General features: G+C 47.1%; 2 protein-coding genes across 4 annotated transcripts in view; both read left to right on the top strand.

Annotated features, from left to right (window-relative positions):
• Positions 1 to 17,807, top strand: part of LOC140353630 (ubiquitin-ribosomal protein eL40 fusion protein) — a 287,808-nt gene that overhangs the window by 153,863 nt on the left and 116,138 nt on the right. The window lies entirely within an intron of this gene.
• The window catches only part of rabgap1l (RAB GTPase activating protein 1-like), a 151,155-nt gene that overhangs the window by 132,763 nt on the left and 585 nt on the right, over positions 1 to 17,807 (top strand). For 2 of the 3 annotated variants that reach the window (XM_072438271.1, XM_072438273.1), the window contains 6 exons: positions 10,936 to 11,028; positions 15,266 to 15,376; positions 16,373 to 16,477; positions 16,655 to 16,738; positions 16,841 to 16,912; positions 17,595 to 17,795. In XM_072438271.1, the coding sequence (XP_072294372.1) occupies positions 10,936 to 11,028; positions 15,266 to 15,376; positions 16,373 to 16,477; positions 16,655 to 16,738; positions 16,841 to 16,912; positions 17,595 to 17,795 (666 nt within the window). Of the gene's footprint in view, positions 1 to 3,615; positions 3,775 to 10,935; positions 11,029 to 15,265; positions 15,377 to 16,372; positions 16,478 to 16,654; positions 16,739 to 16,840; positions 16,913 to 17,594; positions 17,796 to 17,807 lie in introns of those variants that run through there. The other variant, XM_072438272.1, reaches the window with a different exon arrangement.

Below are 17,807 nucleotides of genomic sequence, written 5' to 3'. Positions count from 1 at the left end.
AACATTTTAATTTAAAAAACATTTCTGTCGGATGGAGGACCTCGATGTTCGATGCAATATATTTACTTTGTTAATTATGACATTAGGCAATAATAAGATACAGATACAACATGTTCACGTCCTAAAGTATTAGAGACAAATTCAGACGTCGTATTATCTGTCGTTTCCGTGTCGTTACAAACACGAGAACACCCCTGGCCCCGCCCCCTTTGTCACGGCGACTGCCAGATACCATCGTGTCTCTGCGGTCGGCGACGACTTCCTCCCCGAGCGACACTCCAAACCCCAAACGTGCACTTTTATCTGCGCACGGCGAGCAGGAAGGTGAAAAACACAGAGGTAAAAACACAGAGTAAAGAGGTAAAAACACAGAATAAAGGGGTAAAAACACAGAGTAGAGAGGTAAAAACACAGAATAAAGATGTAAAAACACAGAATAAAGATGTAAAAACACAGAGTAGAGAGGTAAAAACACAGAGTAGAGAGGTGAAAACACAGAGTAAAGAAGTAAAAACACAGAGTAGAGAGGTGAAAATACAGAGTAAAGAAGTAAAAACACAGAGTAGAGAGGTGAAAACACAGAGTAAAGAAGTAAAAACACAGAGGAGAGAGGTAAAAACACAGAGGAGAGAGGTAAAAACACAGAGTAGAGAGGTGAAAACACAGAGTAAAGAAGTAAAAACACAGAGGAGAGAGGTAAAAACACAGAGTAGAGAGGTGAAAACACAGAGTAAAGAAGTAAAAACACAGAGTAGAGAGGTGAAAACACAGAGTAAAGAAGTAAAAACACAGAGGACAGAGGTAAAAACACAGAGTAGAGAGGTGAAAACACAGAGGAGAGAGGTAAAAACACAGAGTAAAGAAGTAAAAACACAGAGTAAAGAAGTAAAAACACAGAGTAAAGAGGTGTTTGTGATCATAATGAAACGGGGACGTGTTGGAGCCAAAGGAAGTGGTTTGAACGTTCACTTTCTCTTTTAGAGGCTCGAGCTGCAGATCCGCAAACAGACGGATTGTGCCTGGTTTAGACTTGAGTCACTTTTTCAAGAAATTACACTTCTCGGAGTAACTTTTTGACTCCAAACGTTTACTTCTACTCGAGTAAAGTTTTATTGACGTGCGCGCTCTTTCCTGAGTAAACCTGTAAAAAGTATGAAATAAAATGAAATGATTTGCGTTTCTCGCTCCATCACATTTAGTTTGTCTCATTTTTGTTTCTTCTCTTACTTGAGTCATACTTTTGTACTCTTACTTGAGTCATACTTTTGTACTCTTACTTGAGTCATACTTTTGTACTCTTACTTGAGTCATACTTTTGTACTCTTACTTGAGTCATACTTTTGTACTCTTACTTGAGTCATACTTTGGCCAAATACTTCTCTCAAATACTTTCCTGAACCTCAACTTTGCACTTTCACTTGAATAAGTGCTTTGTTAAGTCACTTTACTTGACGCTTTCTGTTCATCCGCACCGTTTTGTTGACTTTTGTTGCCGTGACGACGTGTTGGAAAGTGGGAAAGTTCCGTAGTGTCGACAAAGTGCTGTGAGTCTGTTCTGCCTCGTCATCCCGGTTCTAGACTTACACAGGGACAAACAGGTGCCTTGTGCTCCCTCCCTCCTCCGCCCTACCTCCTTCCCTCCTTTCCTCCCTCCCTCTTCCTTCCCTCCTTCCCTCCCTCCCTCTGTCTCCTATCTCGCTCACTCTTTCCTTTCTCATTCTCTCACTGTCTCACTTCTTCGCTCCCTCTTTTTGCCTCCTTTCTTTCCTCTCCTCCCCCTTTCTTCTCTTTCTCCTCTTTCTCCTTTGTCTCTCAGTCTCTTTCCGTTCTCATTCTCTATCTCGCCTCCTCCTCCTCTCTCTCTCACTGTCTCACTTCTCTTCCCTTCCTCTCATCCTCTCTCTTTCTCTTTCTCTCTCTCACTCCAAATAAACTTCTTTCTCTCCCTTCTCCCCTGCATTACTCTCCCTCTCCACTCCTTCCTTCTCTTATCTTTTGTTTCCTTTCTCTTACTCCCTCTTCCCTCTCCTCTTTCCTCCTCCTCTTTCTCTGCCCCTCCTTGTCTTTCTCTTCAATCTCTCTCTCTTTTCTTCCCTTCTCTTTCTCTCTTTCATTTCCTTCTCCCGCCTCGTCCTTTTTATCTCTCTCCCGCCTTGCTCCCTCTTGTTCTCTCCCAGTCCTCTGTCTCTCACCTCCTTCTCTTCTTCCCCTCCCTCCTTCCTTCACTCTCTCTTCACTTTTTCCTGCTGTGAAATTTTAGAAAGGTCATGAAAGGCATTTTTTTTCTTTTAAAGAGTTAGACCGGTGTTTTTTTTTCTTCTCTCTCTCTCTCTCTCTCTCTCTCTCTCTCTCTCCCTCTCTCCCTCTCTCTCTCTCTCCTCTCTCTCCTTTCTCTCCTCTCTCTCTCCTTCTCGCTCTCTCTCTTCCCTCCCTCCTTCTCTCTCTCTCCTCTCTCTCCTTTCTCTCCTCTCTCCTCTCTCTTTCCTTCTCACTCTCTCTCTTCCCTCCCTCCTTCTCTCTCTCTCCTCTCTCTCCTTTCTCTCCTCTCTCCTCTCTCTCTCCTTCTCGCTCTCTCTCTTCCCTCCCTCCTTCTCCCTCTCTTCGCTCCCTCCTCTCTCCTTCTCTGTCTCCTTCTCTCTCTCTCTCTCTCCTGAGTTTTTAGAGTGAGGTAGACGGAGGCGTGTCTTATGAAGCACTCTAAAACCTCCCTCTCTTCACTTCACTCTCGAGCGCGAGCGCAAACCTGTCAACAGCAGCAGCACTCGTCTCCTTTCCTCGTCTCCTTTCCTCATCTCCTTTCCTCATCTCCTTCCTCTCCTCCTTCCACATCTTGTTCCTCGTCTCCTTCCTCTCCTTCCTCTTCTCATTCTTCATCTCATTCTTCTCCTTCCTGGTCTCTTTTCCTCTCCTCCTTTCTCATCTCCTTCCTCTGCTTCCTCATATCCTTCCTTTCCATCCTCGTCTCCTTTTCTCTCCTCCCTCCTTGTCTCTTCCTCTCATTCCTGGTCTCCTCTCCTCCCTCATCCTCTCCTTCCTGGTCTCCTCTCCCCCTCCTTCCACTCCTTCCTGGTCTCTTCCCTCCTTCCTCTCCTTCCTGGTCTCCTCTCCTCCTCTCCTTCCTGGTCTCCTTTCCTCCCTCCTCTCCTCCCTCCTCCTCCTTCCTGGTCTCCTCTCATCCCTCCTTCCTCTCCTTCCTGGTCTCCTCTCTCCTTCCTCTCCTTCCTGGTCTCTCCTCGTCTCCTCCTCTCCTTCCTGGTCTCCTCTCCTCCCTCCTCATCTCCTTCCTGGTCTCCTCTCCTCCCTCCTCTCCTCCTTCCTCATCTCCTTCCTGGTCTCCTCCTCCCTCCTCTCCTCCCTCCTCCTCTCCTTCCTGGTCTCCTCTCCTCCCTCTTCATCGCCTCCTCTCCTTCCTGGTCTCCTCTCCTCCCTCCTCGTCTCCTTCCTGGTCTCCTCTCCTCCCTCCTCATCTCCTTCCTGGTCTCCTCCTCCCTCCTCTCCTCCCTCCTCCTCTCCTTCCTGGTCTCCTCTCCTCCCTCCTCATCGCCTCCTCTCCTTCCTGGTCTCCTCTCCTCCCTCCTCGTCTCCTTCCTGGTCTCCTCTCCTCCCTCCTCCTCTCTCCGCGTCCGTCCGTTGCGAGTGAAAATGATGCAGGAAGTGTCCATCATGGTGGCCTACGACGCTCACGTTGTGGAGCGCCCGGGCGAGGAGGGCGAGGAGGACGCGCTGGCGAGCATCGTGGCCCGTTCCAGACCTTTGCGCGCGCTCAGAGCCGTGGTAGGTGTGTGTGTCCTCTTGAGTGTCCTTCTAGTGTGTCCTCTTGTGTGTCCTCTTAAGTGTCTTTCTATTGTGTCCTCTCGTGTGTTCTCGTGTGTCCTTTTTTTTGTTCTTCTTGTGTGTCCTCTTAAGTGTCTTTCTAGTTTGTCCTCTCGTGTGTTCCTCTTGTGTGTCCTCTTGTGTGTCCTCTCGTGTGTCCTTTTTTGTGTTCTTCTAGTGTGTTCTTCTAGTGTGTTCTTGTGTGTCCTCTTGTGTGTCCTCTCCTGTGTCCTCTTGTGTGTCCTTTTTTGTGTTCTTCTTGTGTGTCCTCTCGTGTGTCCTCTCGCGTGTCCTCTTGCGTGTCCTACGACTGTGCCATATCGGAAATAAATATCGATTATGAAGTTATTGTGATATTCGAATGTTCTTTTGACACAATCATCTCGTTATATGAAGCACGCCCTTAATTATGTTCATTTCAAAACAGGACCTTGATGTTGTTGCCGTGTCGGTCGTTGCGTCACTTTGGAAATACTCTGTACTTTCTGCAGTAGTGTTGTCGTAGCACTGTGTTGTCGTAGTACTGTGTTGTCGTAGCACTGTGTTGTCGTAGCACTGTGTTGTCGTAGCACTGTGTTGTCGTAGCGCTGTGTTGTCGTAGTACTGTGTTGTTGTACTACTGTGTTGTCGTAGCACTGTGTTGTCGTAGCACTGTGTTGTCGTAGCGCTGTGTTGTCGTAGCACTGTGTTGTCGTAGCACTGTGTTGTCGTAGCACTGTGTTGTCGTAGCACTGTGTTGTCGTAGCCCTGTGTTGTCGTAGTACTGTGTTGTCGTAGCACTGTGTTGTCGTAGCACTGTGTTGTCGTAGCACTGTGTAGTCGTAGTACTGTGTTGTCGTAGCACTGTGTTGTCGTACTACTGTGTTGTCGTAGCACTGTGTTGCCGTAGCACTGTGTTGCCGTAGCACTGTGTTGTCGTAGCACTGTGTAGTCGTAGCACTGTGTTGTCGTAGCACTGTGTTGTCGTAGTACTGTGTTGTCGTAGCACTGTGTTGTCGTAGCACTGTGTAGTCGTAGCACTGTGTAGTCGTAGCACTGTGTTGTCGTACTACTGTGTTGTCGTAGCACTGTGTTGTCGTAGTACTGTGTAGTTGTAGTACTGTGTTGTCGTAGTACTGTGTAGTTGTAGTACTGTGTTGTCGTAGTACTGTGTAGTTGTAGAACGATAAAAGGATCACGGCGTCGGAAACATAAAAACATAAACCGTTTCTCTTCTTTAGCGTTTGTTTCTATCACTGGATCAAACGGACCTGAATCGAGTCTTTGTTTGTCTCATGTCCGTAATGTAATTTAGTGACCTCGTTTCCCCCGGCGACGAGCTTTAACCACGTTTAAATATCCAAAGTACCTCGAGATGCTGTTTGTACCTCGTCTAACCACACAAGGCCTTCACGTGGACGGTTTCACGTGGTAACCGATGGAAACGATGACAACGCAGCTCTGGAAAACCATTGAAACTTGAATAATTTGGAAAAAATTCTGTGGTGTCTGCGTGAGGCAAAAAACTGTAGTTGTGGTAAAGAAGAGGAAAAAACACACACTACTTTCTCTCACGGGGGAAATAAAGAAAAGCTAGCTTGCCCGTCGTAGTCAAGGTGATTTGTCTGTGGTGATTTATGCGTCCGGATCGTTGAAGTTGAAACGGGTGTTTTTGTGAGGCTTGGAGACAAGGAGAAGAGGAGCTCGTAAACAGGATTAATCATTTCTCAATAACGTTGTGTTTTCCAGCTTTAAGTTCTCAGAAAATGACTCGTCGTTTCATTTAAATATTCATGGTCAGGGTCAAAAGTTCCAAAGTGAAATCTCGGTGCTACAAAGATGTCGTTTGCTACAGGGAAATCCATGAACACGTTTCTATGATTAAGTCGGTCTGGTCCCTGGTCCCTGGTCCCTGGTCCCTGGTCCCTGGTCCCTGGTCCCTGGTCCCTGGTCCCTGGTCCCTGGTCCCTGGTCCCTGGTCCCTGGTCCCTGGTCCCTGGTCCCTGGTCCCTGGTCCCTGGTCCCGGTCCTGGTCCCTGGTCCCTGGTCCCTGGTCCCTGGTCCCTGGTCCCTGGTCCCTGGTCTCTGGTCCCGGTCCTGGTCCCTGGTCCCTGGTCCCTGGTCCCTGGTCCCTGGTCCCTGGTCCCTGGTCCCTGGTCCCTGGTCCCTGGTCCCTGGTCCCTGGTCCCTGGTCCCTGGTCCCTGGTCCCTGGTCCCTGGTCTGAGGCTGAATCCCGCTATAGAGACTCAAATCCAGGGCAGGATTTAAAGACAACCCTGACGTTTTTCTACTCAGACAAAACATGTTTATGAGTCCTGTAAAACACAAGGTCTTAAAGTCCTGCTTTAGACCTGCTTTAGACCTGGTTTAGCCCTGGTTTAGACCTGGTTTAGACCTGCTTTAGACCTGCTTTAGACCTGCTTTAGACCTGGTTTAGCCCTGGTTTAGACCTAGTTTAGCCCTGGTTTAGCCCTGGTTTAGACCTGCTTTAGATCTGCTTTGGACCTGCTTTAGACCTGGTTCAGTCCTGGTTCAGTCCTGGTTTAGTCCTGGTTTAATCCTGGTTCAGTCCTGGTTTAGTCCTGGTTTAGTCCTGGTTTAGTCCTGATTTAATCCTGGTTCAGTCCTGGTTTAGACCTGGTTTAGACCTGATTCAGTCCTGGTTCAGTCCTGGTTCAGTCCTGGTTTAGACCTGGTTTAGTCCTGGTTTAGACCTGGTTTAGGCCTGGTTTGTACCTGGTTTAGTCCTGGTTTGGACCTGGTTTAGTCCTGGTTTATGAGACGTGTCAGGAATATTTTGAATTGTATTTTTCTGCAATTGAAAAAGTTTTCATTTTTGACATTCCGAGCACTCAGTTCCCCGTGTGGTCGTAAATCTATCACTTTTACACATTTTTTTCCTCCTTTCTTCCTCCTTCCTTCTCCTCTTCTCCTCCTTCTTCTCCTCCTTCCTTCTTTTAATCCTCCTTCCTTCCTTTTTTCCTTTCTTCCTCCTTTCTTCCTCCTTCCTTCCTTCTCTCCTTCTCCTCCTTCCTTCCTTCCTCCTTCCTTCTCCTCTTCTCAGCTGACCTCGTGCGTCGTTGACCTGTTGGACTTTATCACTCCTTCACTCTTGAGCTTGTGTGTTTAAGAAGGCGTCTCTGTAATGACTAACTGACCACACCCACGTCCAGCAAGTGTGTAAACGACGTGTAGCGCTCAAAACACCAGCCCTGTTCTGACCCCGCTCTGACCCCGCTCTGACCTCGTTCTCAAATCAAATCAAATCAATTTATTTTTGTAAGGCCCAAAATCACAACAACAGTTGCCTCTGAGGGCCACAGGGAGAAATGAATCAACAATGTCTGTGGTGGCGATGAAGTCAGACAATGTCTGTGGTGGCGATGAAGTCAGACAATGTCTGTGGTGGCGAGGGACGATGTCCCAGGGTCCTCTGTCCTTAGACTCTCCTTCTCGGCCAGGAAAAACTACAAAAAAAACCTCTTTGGGAAAAAAGCGTAGAAACCTGGAGGAGTTCCAGTGAAGGAGAGATCCGACTCTCACAGACGGACAGACGGACACGAGGAGACTGGAGCTGGACCCACTCTTCAGGCAGAAGAGGGACCGTCTGAGGCGAACTGGACCCACTCTTCAGGCAGATGAGGGACCGTCGGAGTCGAGCAGGACCCACTCTTCAGGCAGATGAGGGACCGTCGGAGGCGAACTGGACCCACTCCTCAGGCAGATGAGGGACCGTGGGAGGCGAGCTGGACCCACTCTTCAGGTAGATGAGGCACCGTCGGAGGCGAGCTGGACCCACTCTTCAGGCAGATGAGGGACCGACTGAGGCGAACTGGAGCCACTCTTCAGGCAGATGAGGGACCGTCCACATGGGGCAGGGACCACTTCACCAGGGGAGGGGCATCTGGGTCCACAGGTCCTCAGGAGTGAGAGAAAGAAAAAGAAGGCGGTGAACAGTTTGCAAGTTCTGACCCCGTTCGAACACCGTTCTGACCCCATTCGAACACCGTTCTGATCCCGTTCTTACCCCATTCTAACACCGTTCTGACCTCGTTCTTACCCCGTTCTGACCCCATTCTAACCCCGTTCTGACCCCATTCTAACCCCGTTCTGACCCCATTCTAACACCGTTCTGACCTCGTTCTTACCCCGTTCTAACACCGTTCTGACCTCGTTCTTACCCCGTTCTGACCCCATTCTAACCCCGTTCTGACCCCGTTCTAACACCGTTCTGACCTCGTTCTAACCCCTTTCTGACCCAGTTCTTACCCCGTTCTAACACCGTTCTGACCTTGTTCTAACCCCGTTCTGACCCCGTTCTAACCCCGTTCTGACCCCGTTCTAACACCGTTCTGACCTCGTTCTAACCCCGTTCTGACCCCGTTCTAACCCCGTTCTGACCCCGTTCTAACCTCGTTCTGACCCCGTTCCGACCCCGTTCTAACCTCGTTCTGACCCCGTTCTAACCCAGTTCTGACCCCGTTCTGACCCAGTTCTGACCCCGTTCTGACCCCTTTCTAACCCCGTTCTGACCTCGTTCTGACCCCATTCTAACCCCGTTCTGACCCCGTTCTAACCCAGTTCTGACCCCGTTCTGACCCCGTTCTAACACCGTTCTGACCCCGTTCTAACCCCGTTCTGACCCCGTTCTAACCTCGTTCTGACCCCGTTCTAACCTCGTTCTGACCCCGTTCTGACCCCGTTCTAACCTCGTTCGTTCTGACCTCGTTCTAACCCCGTTCTGACCTCATTCTAACCCCGTTCTGACCCCGTTCTAACCTCGTTCTGACCCCGTTCTAACCTCGTTCTGACCCCGTTCTAACCTCGTTCTGACCCCGTTCTATCCCAGTTCTGACCCCGTTCTAACCCCGTTCTGACCCAGTTCTGACCCCGTTCTAACCTCGTTCTGACCCCGCTCTGACCCCGTTCTAACACGTTCCAACACCGTTCTAACACCGTTCTAACACCGTTCTAACACTGTTCTAACACTGTTCTAACACTGTTCTAACACCGTTCTAACACCGTTCTAACACCGTTCTAACACTGTTCTAACACTGTTCTAACACTGTTCTAACACTGTTCTAACACTGTTCTAACACCGTTCTAACACCGTTCTAACACCGTTCTAACACTGTTCTAACACTGTTCTAACACTGTTCTAACACTGTTCTAACACCGTTCTAACACTGTTCTAACACTGTTCTAACACTGTTCTAACACTGTTCTAACACCGTTCTAACACCGTTCTAACACTGTTCTAACACTGTTCTAACACTGTTCTAACACTGTTCTAACACCGTTCTAACACCGTTCTAACACCGTTCTAACGTGTAACTGCTCGGCTGTAAAAGCCTTTAGAGATTTCCCAGAGGCGGCGTCCTGACCCGGCGGGAGGTCATGTGACGACCCGGCGGGAGGTCATGTGATTACGCCGTAGCAGGTCGCCGTGGTAACTCTGACTCCACACCGGGGCGAGAGAGAAGATTGTTTTTCCTCTGCTCCTCAAATGTCAGTGTTTGAGTATGATTATTCACGGTTAACGACCAAACGAAATACTGTTTCATTCTTTAGACACAGATAAAAAAGTGACAGAAAAAGTGCTTCACATGCAGCTTCAGGGGAATGAAAAATACTTCTCAGTTTTTACTTCTTACATTTATGTTGTGAAGTGAATCATCCGGATGAACAATAAACCAGGTAATCTTAGTTTCTTGGACAGTGTGACCCAAACTGACAAAATAATGTTATTTTTAGACATTGTTTTACAAGTTTTTATGATTTTATAATTTTGACTTTATTTTGGAGTATTTATACCTGTTGTACATATAAATGATAGTTTTACATCAATCGAGCAGGTATTTGTGGAGAAAACGCTGAAAAATCTGTAGAAAATGATAGGAAGTGACATCACACCAGGGACACTCATACAGGAAGTGACATCACACCAGGGACGCTCTTACAGGAAGTGATATCACACCAGGGACGCTCATACAGGAAGTGACATCACACCAGGGACATTCCAGTCAAAGTTTATGCAGAATTTACACAAAGAAACAATTTTTTTGACTCTTTAAACATTAATTCAACAAAATAAAATCACTCATATATTTTTATTTGTCAAATAAATTTTAAAAAAGTGACATGAGATAGTTTTTTCCCCGTGTCTGCTGGGTAATTTCCTTTTGTGATGTCATCAATTTCAAACAGTAAGTGGAACTAGATAATGTGCAATGGCTGAAGCCATTGCAAGTGTCTGCGTTCTTGCGTAAAAGTACTACATGTGTGTACATAGTACTGATACTACTACTTAAGATAAAAAGTCTGATTTAATTGACAACAAATTACATTAAAGCCGCGCTAGCGGCGATGATGGCTCTCGCCTTCCCGCGCGGCCATGTTTTCTGCTGCGTTTTGCGTCATACCAATGACGCTCAGTAATTCACAGTTGATGATTGTGTAGTTTGCGACTCAAATAGTTGTTTTTCCTGACAAATTGCAAGATCGTGCTGAACGCAGACCTGAGCAGGGAAAAAGGGAGAGAGAGCCTCGGTGACCCGGCTGCACCCCCTCCTCCCTGTACCTCCGTCACCTAGCAACAGAGACGCTAATGCTAACGCTAATTAGCTTTAGTGTTAGCATTAGCGTTAGCATTAGCAAATTACTTTTGCAAATACTGAAAAAAAGTACAGTGTGTAAAAAGGTCAAAAGTAATAGCCCCCCTAAGACGGTGAAAGTGATCGTAAAGAGGTATAACTTGTTGAAATCGGTGAAAGTGTTAAGGAGTTGAAACGAGTAAAAAATCCTACAATCCTAAAATACAAGATAAATACAACATAATATGTTCTTGTATTTACATAGATTTACATATACATATACATATTTACATGTATTTGTATAGTGTCTGCTTTATGACGCAGACACTCAATTATAAACCTAAAAAATGTGCTGTTCTGTGATACATTTTTATAATTTTTAGCAAAACCTCATCTTAACTGCATTTTAGTTCAGTGAGTGGTCCGACCTGTTGGGGGTGCTTTAAAGGCCTTCCAGTGTGCTTTAGTGACACGTTGTTGTGCAGATCTCACACTCTGGCTCTCGTGTGTTTTGTGTCGTCACAGTCGTTTATACTGTCGGTTTTTCAGGTTCCCACGAAGAAGCTGAAGAAGTTTGAGAAAGAGTACCAGAGTCTGAGGGAGAGCCAGCTGCAGCAGGAGGACCCCATCGACCGATTCCAGGTAAAGAACACAAACCGTCGCCATGGAGACAGACCAGATCCACCTTTGTGAGCTCTGGACGGACTTAAAGGGCCCATTTATACTTGTGCATATATATTATAGTTTTACACCGATCGAGCAGGTATTTGTGGAGAAAACGTTGAAAAATCTGTAGAAAATGACAGGAAGTGACATCACACCAGAGACAGGAAGTGACATCACTCCAGGGACACTCATACAGCAAGTGACATCACACCAGGGACGCTCATACAGCAAGCGACATCACACCAGGGACGCTCATACAAGAAGTGACATCACACCAGGGACGCTCATACAGGAAGTGACATCACACCAGGGACGCTCATACAGGAAGTGACATCACACCAGGGACGCTCATACAGCAAGTGACATCACACCAGGGACGCTCATACAGCAAGTGACATCACACCAGGGACACTGATACAGGAAGTGACATCACACCAGGGACGCTCATACAGCAAGTGACATCACACCAGGGACGCTCATACAGGAAGTGACATCACACCAGGGACGCTCATACAGCAAGTGACATCACACCAGGGACACTCATACAGGAAGTGACATCACACCAGGGACGCTCATACAGCAAGCGACATCACACCAGGGACGCTCATACAGGAAGTGACATCACACCAGGGACGCTCATACAGCAAGTGACATCACACCAGGGACGCTCATACAGGAAGTGACATCACACCAGGGACGCTCATACAGCAAGTGACATCACACCAGGGACACTGATACAGGAAGTGACATCACACCAGGGACGCTCATACAGCAAGTGACATCACACCAGGGACACTGATACAGGAAGTGACATCACACCAGGGACACTCATACAGGAAGTGACATCACACCAGGGACGCTCATACAGGAAGTGACATCACACCAGGGACACCCATACAGGAAGTGACATCACACCAGGGATACGCATACAGGAAGTGACATCACACTAGGGACACGCATACAGGAAGTGACATCACACCAGGGACAGTCATACAGGAAGTGACATCACACCAGGGACAGGAAGTGACATCACACCAGGGACACTCATTCCAGTCAAAGTTTATGCAGAATTTACACAAAGAAACAACTTTTTTGACTCTAAACATTAATTCAACAAAATAAAGTCGCTCTCATATATTTTCTATTTGTTAAATTTAAAAAAGTGACATTAGATGAGTTTTGGCCCAGTGTTTGATGGGTAATTTCCCACTGTGATGTCATCAATTACAAACAGGAAGTGAAATTATAAACCTAAAGAATGAGAATGAGAATGATAACGTTTTATATATTTTTTTAGCCAAATTCAAATATTCATCTTCACTGCATTTGAGTGGTCCGTCCTGTAGGGGGCGCTGTAACTGTGACGAGTCGTACTTTTTTCTGATAAACATAATCTGGACTCTAAAACTCACTCAAAAAGGGTTTTGATGACAAACACATTATTACATCAAAATGTCAAAAAAATAATACACTACATACATTTTTCATCGATAACACACTTTATTCATAATATTCTCCTTCTTTCGCCATATTTCAACCTTTATTTGTTTAAAAATGTCATTCAAAGTGTCATTGTACAGCTGACCGTTTAAATCAAATCAAATCAAATCAATTTATTTTTGTAAGGCCCAAAATCACAACAACAGTCGCCTCTGAGGGCCACAGGGAGAAATGAATCAATATACATACTATTTCAACATACTGGACTTAAACACACACAGAAAACACAAAGTCCGTCTAGTTACTAAAATAATCATTAGTTGCTTCACTAATTTTAATGTTTTATGCTTTATTAAATCAAATGTAAAGTGACATAAACAGATGCAAAAGGACTTTTAGCTTTTCCTTTCTAAAATGTCACAATTACTGTATTTTCCTAGTTTTGGCCGGGGTGCGACTTATACTTATAGTTATACTTATATACTTATACTCCAGTGCGACTTGTATATGTTTTTTTCTTCTTTATTATGCATTTTTTGGCTGGTGCGACTTATAGTCCAGAAAATACGGTAATATTTTTCACTCCACAGTTTATAACATAATAGTGTTTCGTTGCCTTCACTGTGGAACAAAGAATAAAATAAAAATTATTTAGTTTAAAGAGATATTACACGTTCATCAGAGGTTTTTATTGACACAAGAATGCACAAACTAGGAATTTACTTTACAACATAAAACACTGAATAATAATGTGAAATGTAAAAAACTATGATGAGGCGTGTGAATAAAACAGATAAATACATAATAGTACAAAGTTTTGGAGCAGCGTGAGCGTGTTTAAATATATATAAATCGTATATTATCAGTGTTTTATGGTTCATCGTGAGCACAAAAGCCTCAGCAGAACGACGAAAAGACAACTATTTTTACTGCACTTATTTTTATCCTTTTTATTGAGTTCGAGTTATTTCTGAACGTCTTTGTGAAAGTGGGACGTCCGTCAGGGGCTTTCTTCTTTTATCTTCTTTTATCTCTTTTATCTTTGTCTCGTTCTTTCTTCTCACAAACGAGGCGATAGGACAAGAGTCACCACTAGGGGTCAGTAAAGGGACAAGGCTCATTTCAACTGGAGCAATTAATGATCGAGATTAATCAACTATTAACACCCTTCGGGGTCCGGAGCTTTTTTGGCCGTTTTTGGGTACCTTCAATTTTGCCCTGATCTACTACATTAAGAAATGTTTACCAGACCAATATTGGGTATCTTTTTTTTCAGCAAAACCTCACCTATATGATCAGTTAGTTAGTTTTTCACTTTGACATACTATTTCAACATACTGGACTTAAACACACACAGAAAACACAAAGTCTGTCTAGAAAAATTATGTTTTTTTCATTGTAAAACGCTCAAACATGCTCAACCAAGCGATTAAAAAGGTTCAAACTGAACCACAAGGTGCAAATATGAACATATAAAAGTATTCTTGTGATATATACAAGCAATAAACCACTATTTACAATAAAAAGTAGGTAAATCCTCAGGCGTTTTTCTATTTGTGCTACTTCTCAAAACAGTTTCTGTCCAAAATGACACAGAGAGCCACATCACAGGCCTTGCACTTCCATGTGAGTGATGTTCAGAAGGAACTCTAAACCAGGTCCAACCCAGGACTAACCCAGGACTAAACCAGGACTAACCCAGGACTAAACCAGGTCTTAATCAGGTCTAAACCAGGACTAAATCAGGTCTAAACCAGGACTAAAGCAGGTCTAAAGCAGGTCTAAACCAGGACTAAAGCAGGTCTAAACCAGGTCTAAACCAGGACTAAACCAGGACTAAAGCAGGTCTAAACCAGGACTAAACCAGGACTAAACCAGGACTAAAGCAGGACTAAAGCAGGTCTAAACCAGGACTAAACCAGGACTAAAGCAGGTCTAAACCAGGTCTAAACCAGGACTAAACCAGGACTAAAGCAGGTCTAAACAAGGACTAAACCAGGACTAAACCAGGACTAAAGCAGGACTAAAGCAGGACTAAACTTGATCAACATGAAGTGTGCCCCTCATTTTGCTTCACAACAACTATATTACTGACAATGAAATACTTGAAATACTAAAACTCTCCAAAACTACTCAAAAACAGCATGATTCCCCTCGTTCGTTCTTCCTCTTTGACTATTTGTCATGTGACTAATGTTTGCATCCCTCGTGTGCATCCTGAACATCCGGGTTAGCATAAGCTAATGTTTTTTTCCGTTTCGTTTTTATCTCAAAAGACGACAAAGTTATTATAAGAAATGCAACGTGCGCAGAAAAGAGCGCATATTTTTCCGCACATTTTTAATGGAATTGAAATGATCATAACTTTGGTTTTAATGGATGGATTCGCATAAAAAAACACTCAGACGTAGCGTCAGGTATCCGCCTACAGCAGCTGTCTACGTCACTCAGTTTTCATGCTGCGCGGTCCTAAAGCCGACCATGTTTCAAAACGCACCGGTGCGGGCGTCGACCCCGAAGGGTTAAAATAATCTCTGGACTAAACAGACTCTAAAAGAAACAAACACGAAAAGACTTTTGTCAAAAAAACAAGTTTAAATAATGCAGTTAATTATAAATATTCACTATCTAAAAGCAGGACTAAACCAGGTCTAAACCAGTGTGTGTGTGTGTGTGTGTGTGTGTGTGTGTGTGTGTGTGTGTGTGTGTGTGTGTGTGTGTGTGTCGGTGTGTGTGTCGGTGTGTGTGTGGGTGTGTGTTGTTTGTGTTTCAGAGGGAGAACCGTCGTCTGCAGGAGGCCAGCATGAGGCTGGAGCAGGAGAACGATGATCTGGCCCATGAGCTGGTCACTAGCAAGATCGCCCTGCGGAGTGACCTCGACCAGGTCAGCAGCACACATGCACATGCACACACTCATGCACACACATACACGCACACGCGCACATGCACACACACACGCACACACATACACGCACATGCACACACTCATGCACACACATACACGCACGCGCACATGCACACACACACGCACACACATACGCGCACATGCACACACACAGAGATGCACACACACACTACACACATGCACACACACGTACACACGTACACACACACACACAACACATCAGCATGCTTCTGACGCCGGGCTCAGACAGCTCTTGTCTGGTGGGCCACTCCCTCGAGGGGCGGAGCACTGAGGGGCGGAGCACTGAGGGGCATAGCACTGAGGGGCGGAGCACTGAGTGGCATAGCACTGAGGGGCGGAGCACTGAGGGGCATAGCACTGAGGGGCGGAGCACTGAGGGGCGGAGCGCTGAGGGGCGGAGCACTGAGGGGCGGAGCACTGAGGGGCGGAGCGCTGAGGGGCGGAGCACTGAGGGGCGGAGCGCTGAGGGGCATAGCACTGAGGGGCGGAGCACTGAGGGGCATAGCACAGAGGGGCATAGCACTGAGGGGCATAGCACTGAGGGGCATAGCACTGAGGGGCGGAGCGCTGAGGGGCGGAGCGCTGAGGGGCATAGCACTGAGGGGCGGAGCACTGAGGGGCATAGCACTGAGGGGCGGAGCACTGAGGGGCATAGCACTGAGGGGCGGAGCACTGAGGGGCGGAGCACTGAGGGGCGGAGCGCTGAGGGGCATAGCACTGAGGGGCGGAGCACTGAGGGGCATAGCACTGAGGGGCATAGCACTGAGGGGCATAGCACTGAGGGGCATAGCACTGAGGGGCGGAGCACTGAGGGGCGGAGCACTGAGGGGCATAGCACTGAGGGGCGGAGCACTGAGGGACGGAGCACTGAGGGGCATAGCACTGAGGGGCGGAGCACTGAGGGGCGGAGCACTGGAGTGACAAAAGTGTGATGTTTGTTCATTTGTTGTGAAGGCGGAGGACAAGGCCGACGTGCTGAACAAAGAGCTCCTGAGCACAAAGCAGAGGCTGGTGGAGACGGAGGAGGACAAGAGACGACACGAGGACGAGACGGCTCAGGTGAAGCTCCTCCTCTAATGAAAGCTCCTCCTCTTCTGAAAGATCCTCCTCTTCTGAAAGATCCTTCTCTAATGAAACATCCTCCTCTAATGAAAGATCCTCCTCTTTAAGATCCTCCTCTTCTGAAGACACCAGCGCCTCGTTATCTCCCTCTGATCACATCCAATTATGTTTCAGATCAAAGAAGTGTTCAGACGAGAGCTGGAAAAGGCCGAGTCTGAGATCAAGAAGACCACGGCCATCATCGCTGAGTACAAACAGGTGATCACATGACAATGATCACGTGACAATGATCACGTGACAATGATCACGTGACGGTGATCATGTCAAAACAAAGCTCAAAGCTGTGCATGTGTGTTTCAGATCTGCTCTCAGCTCAGCACGCGGCTGGAGAAGCACCAGGCGGCGGCCAAAGACGAGCGGGACATGGTCCGGGTGAGAACAGGACTGAAGGTTCAGGACCAAAGCACAAAACTAAGACAGGATTTAGGGTAGTAAGGGTTTATGGTGCGCTCTTTGCCCCGTGTGTTCCAGAGTGAGGGTTTATGGTGCGCTCTTTGCCCCGTGTGTTCCAGAGTGAGGGTTTATGGTGCGCTCTTTGCCCCGTGTGTTCCAGAGTGAGGGTTTATGGTGCGCTCTTTGCCCCGTGTGTTCCAGAGTAAGGGTTTATGGCGCGCTCTTTGCCCCGTGTGTTCCAGAGTGATCCAGAGTGAGGGTTTATGGTGCGCTCTTTGCCCCGTGTGTTCCAGAGTGAGGGTTTATGGCGCGCTCTTTGCCCCGTGTGTTCCAGAGTGAGGGTTTATGGTGCGCTCTTTGCCCCGTGTGTTCCAGAGTGAGGGTTTATGGTGTGCTCTTTGCCCCGTGTGTTCCAGAGTGAGGGTTTATGGTGCGCTCTTTGCCCCGTGTGTTCCAGAGTGAGGGTTTATGGCGCGCTCTTTGCCCCGTGTGTTCCAGAGTAAGGGTTTATGGTGCGCTCTTTGCCCCGTGTGTTCCAGAGTGAGGGTTTATGGTGCGCTCTTTGCCCCGTGTGTTCCAGAGTGAGGGTTTATGGTGCGCTCTTTGCCCCGTGTGTTCCAGAGTGAGGGTTTATGGTGCGCTCTTTGCCCGTGTGTTCCAGAGTAAGGTGTCGGGCTGCGAGCGCTGCAGGGGCCTCTTCAGCTCCACAGACCCGCTCCAGCCGAGCTCGCCCAGGCAGGACGGGCCCCACACGGAGCCCGCGGACGAGGAGCAGGACGGGCTGAAGGAGCAGCTGCGGCACCTGGAGCTGGAGCTGGCTCAGACCAAACTGCAGCTGGTGGAAGCCAAGTGTCGCATCCAGGTAAAAGCCTCG

This window comes from Eucyclogobius newberryi, unplaced genomic scaffold (genome assembly GCF_026437365.1).
Source record: "Eucyclogobius newberryi isolate DKJ021-1_F unplaced genomic scaffold, fEucNew1.0.hap1 SCAF_9, whole genome shotgun sequence".
Taxonomy (NCBI): Eukaryota; Metazoa; Chordata; class Actinopteri; order Gobiiformes; family Gobiidae; genus Eucyclogobius; species Eucyclogobius newberryi.
Note: the sequence above shows the minus strand (reverse complement) of the source record. Positions and strands in the feature narration are given on the sequence as shown.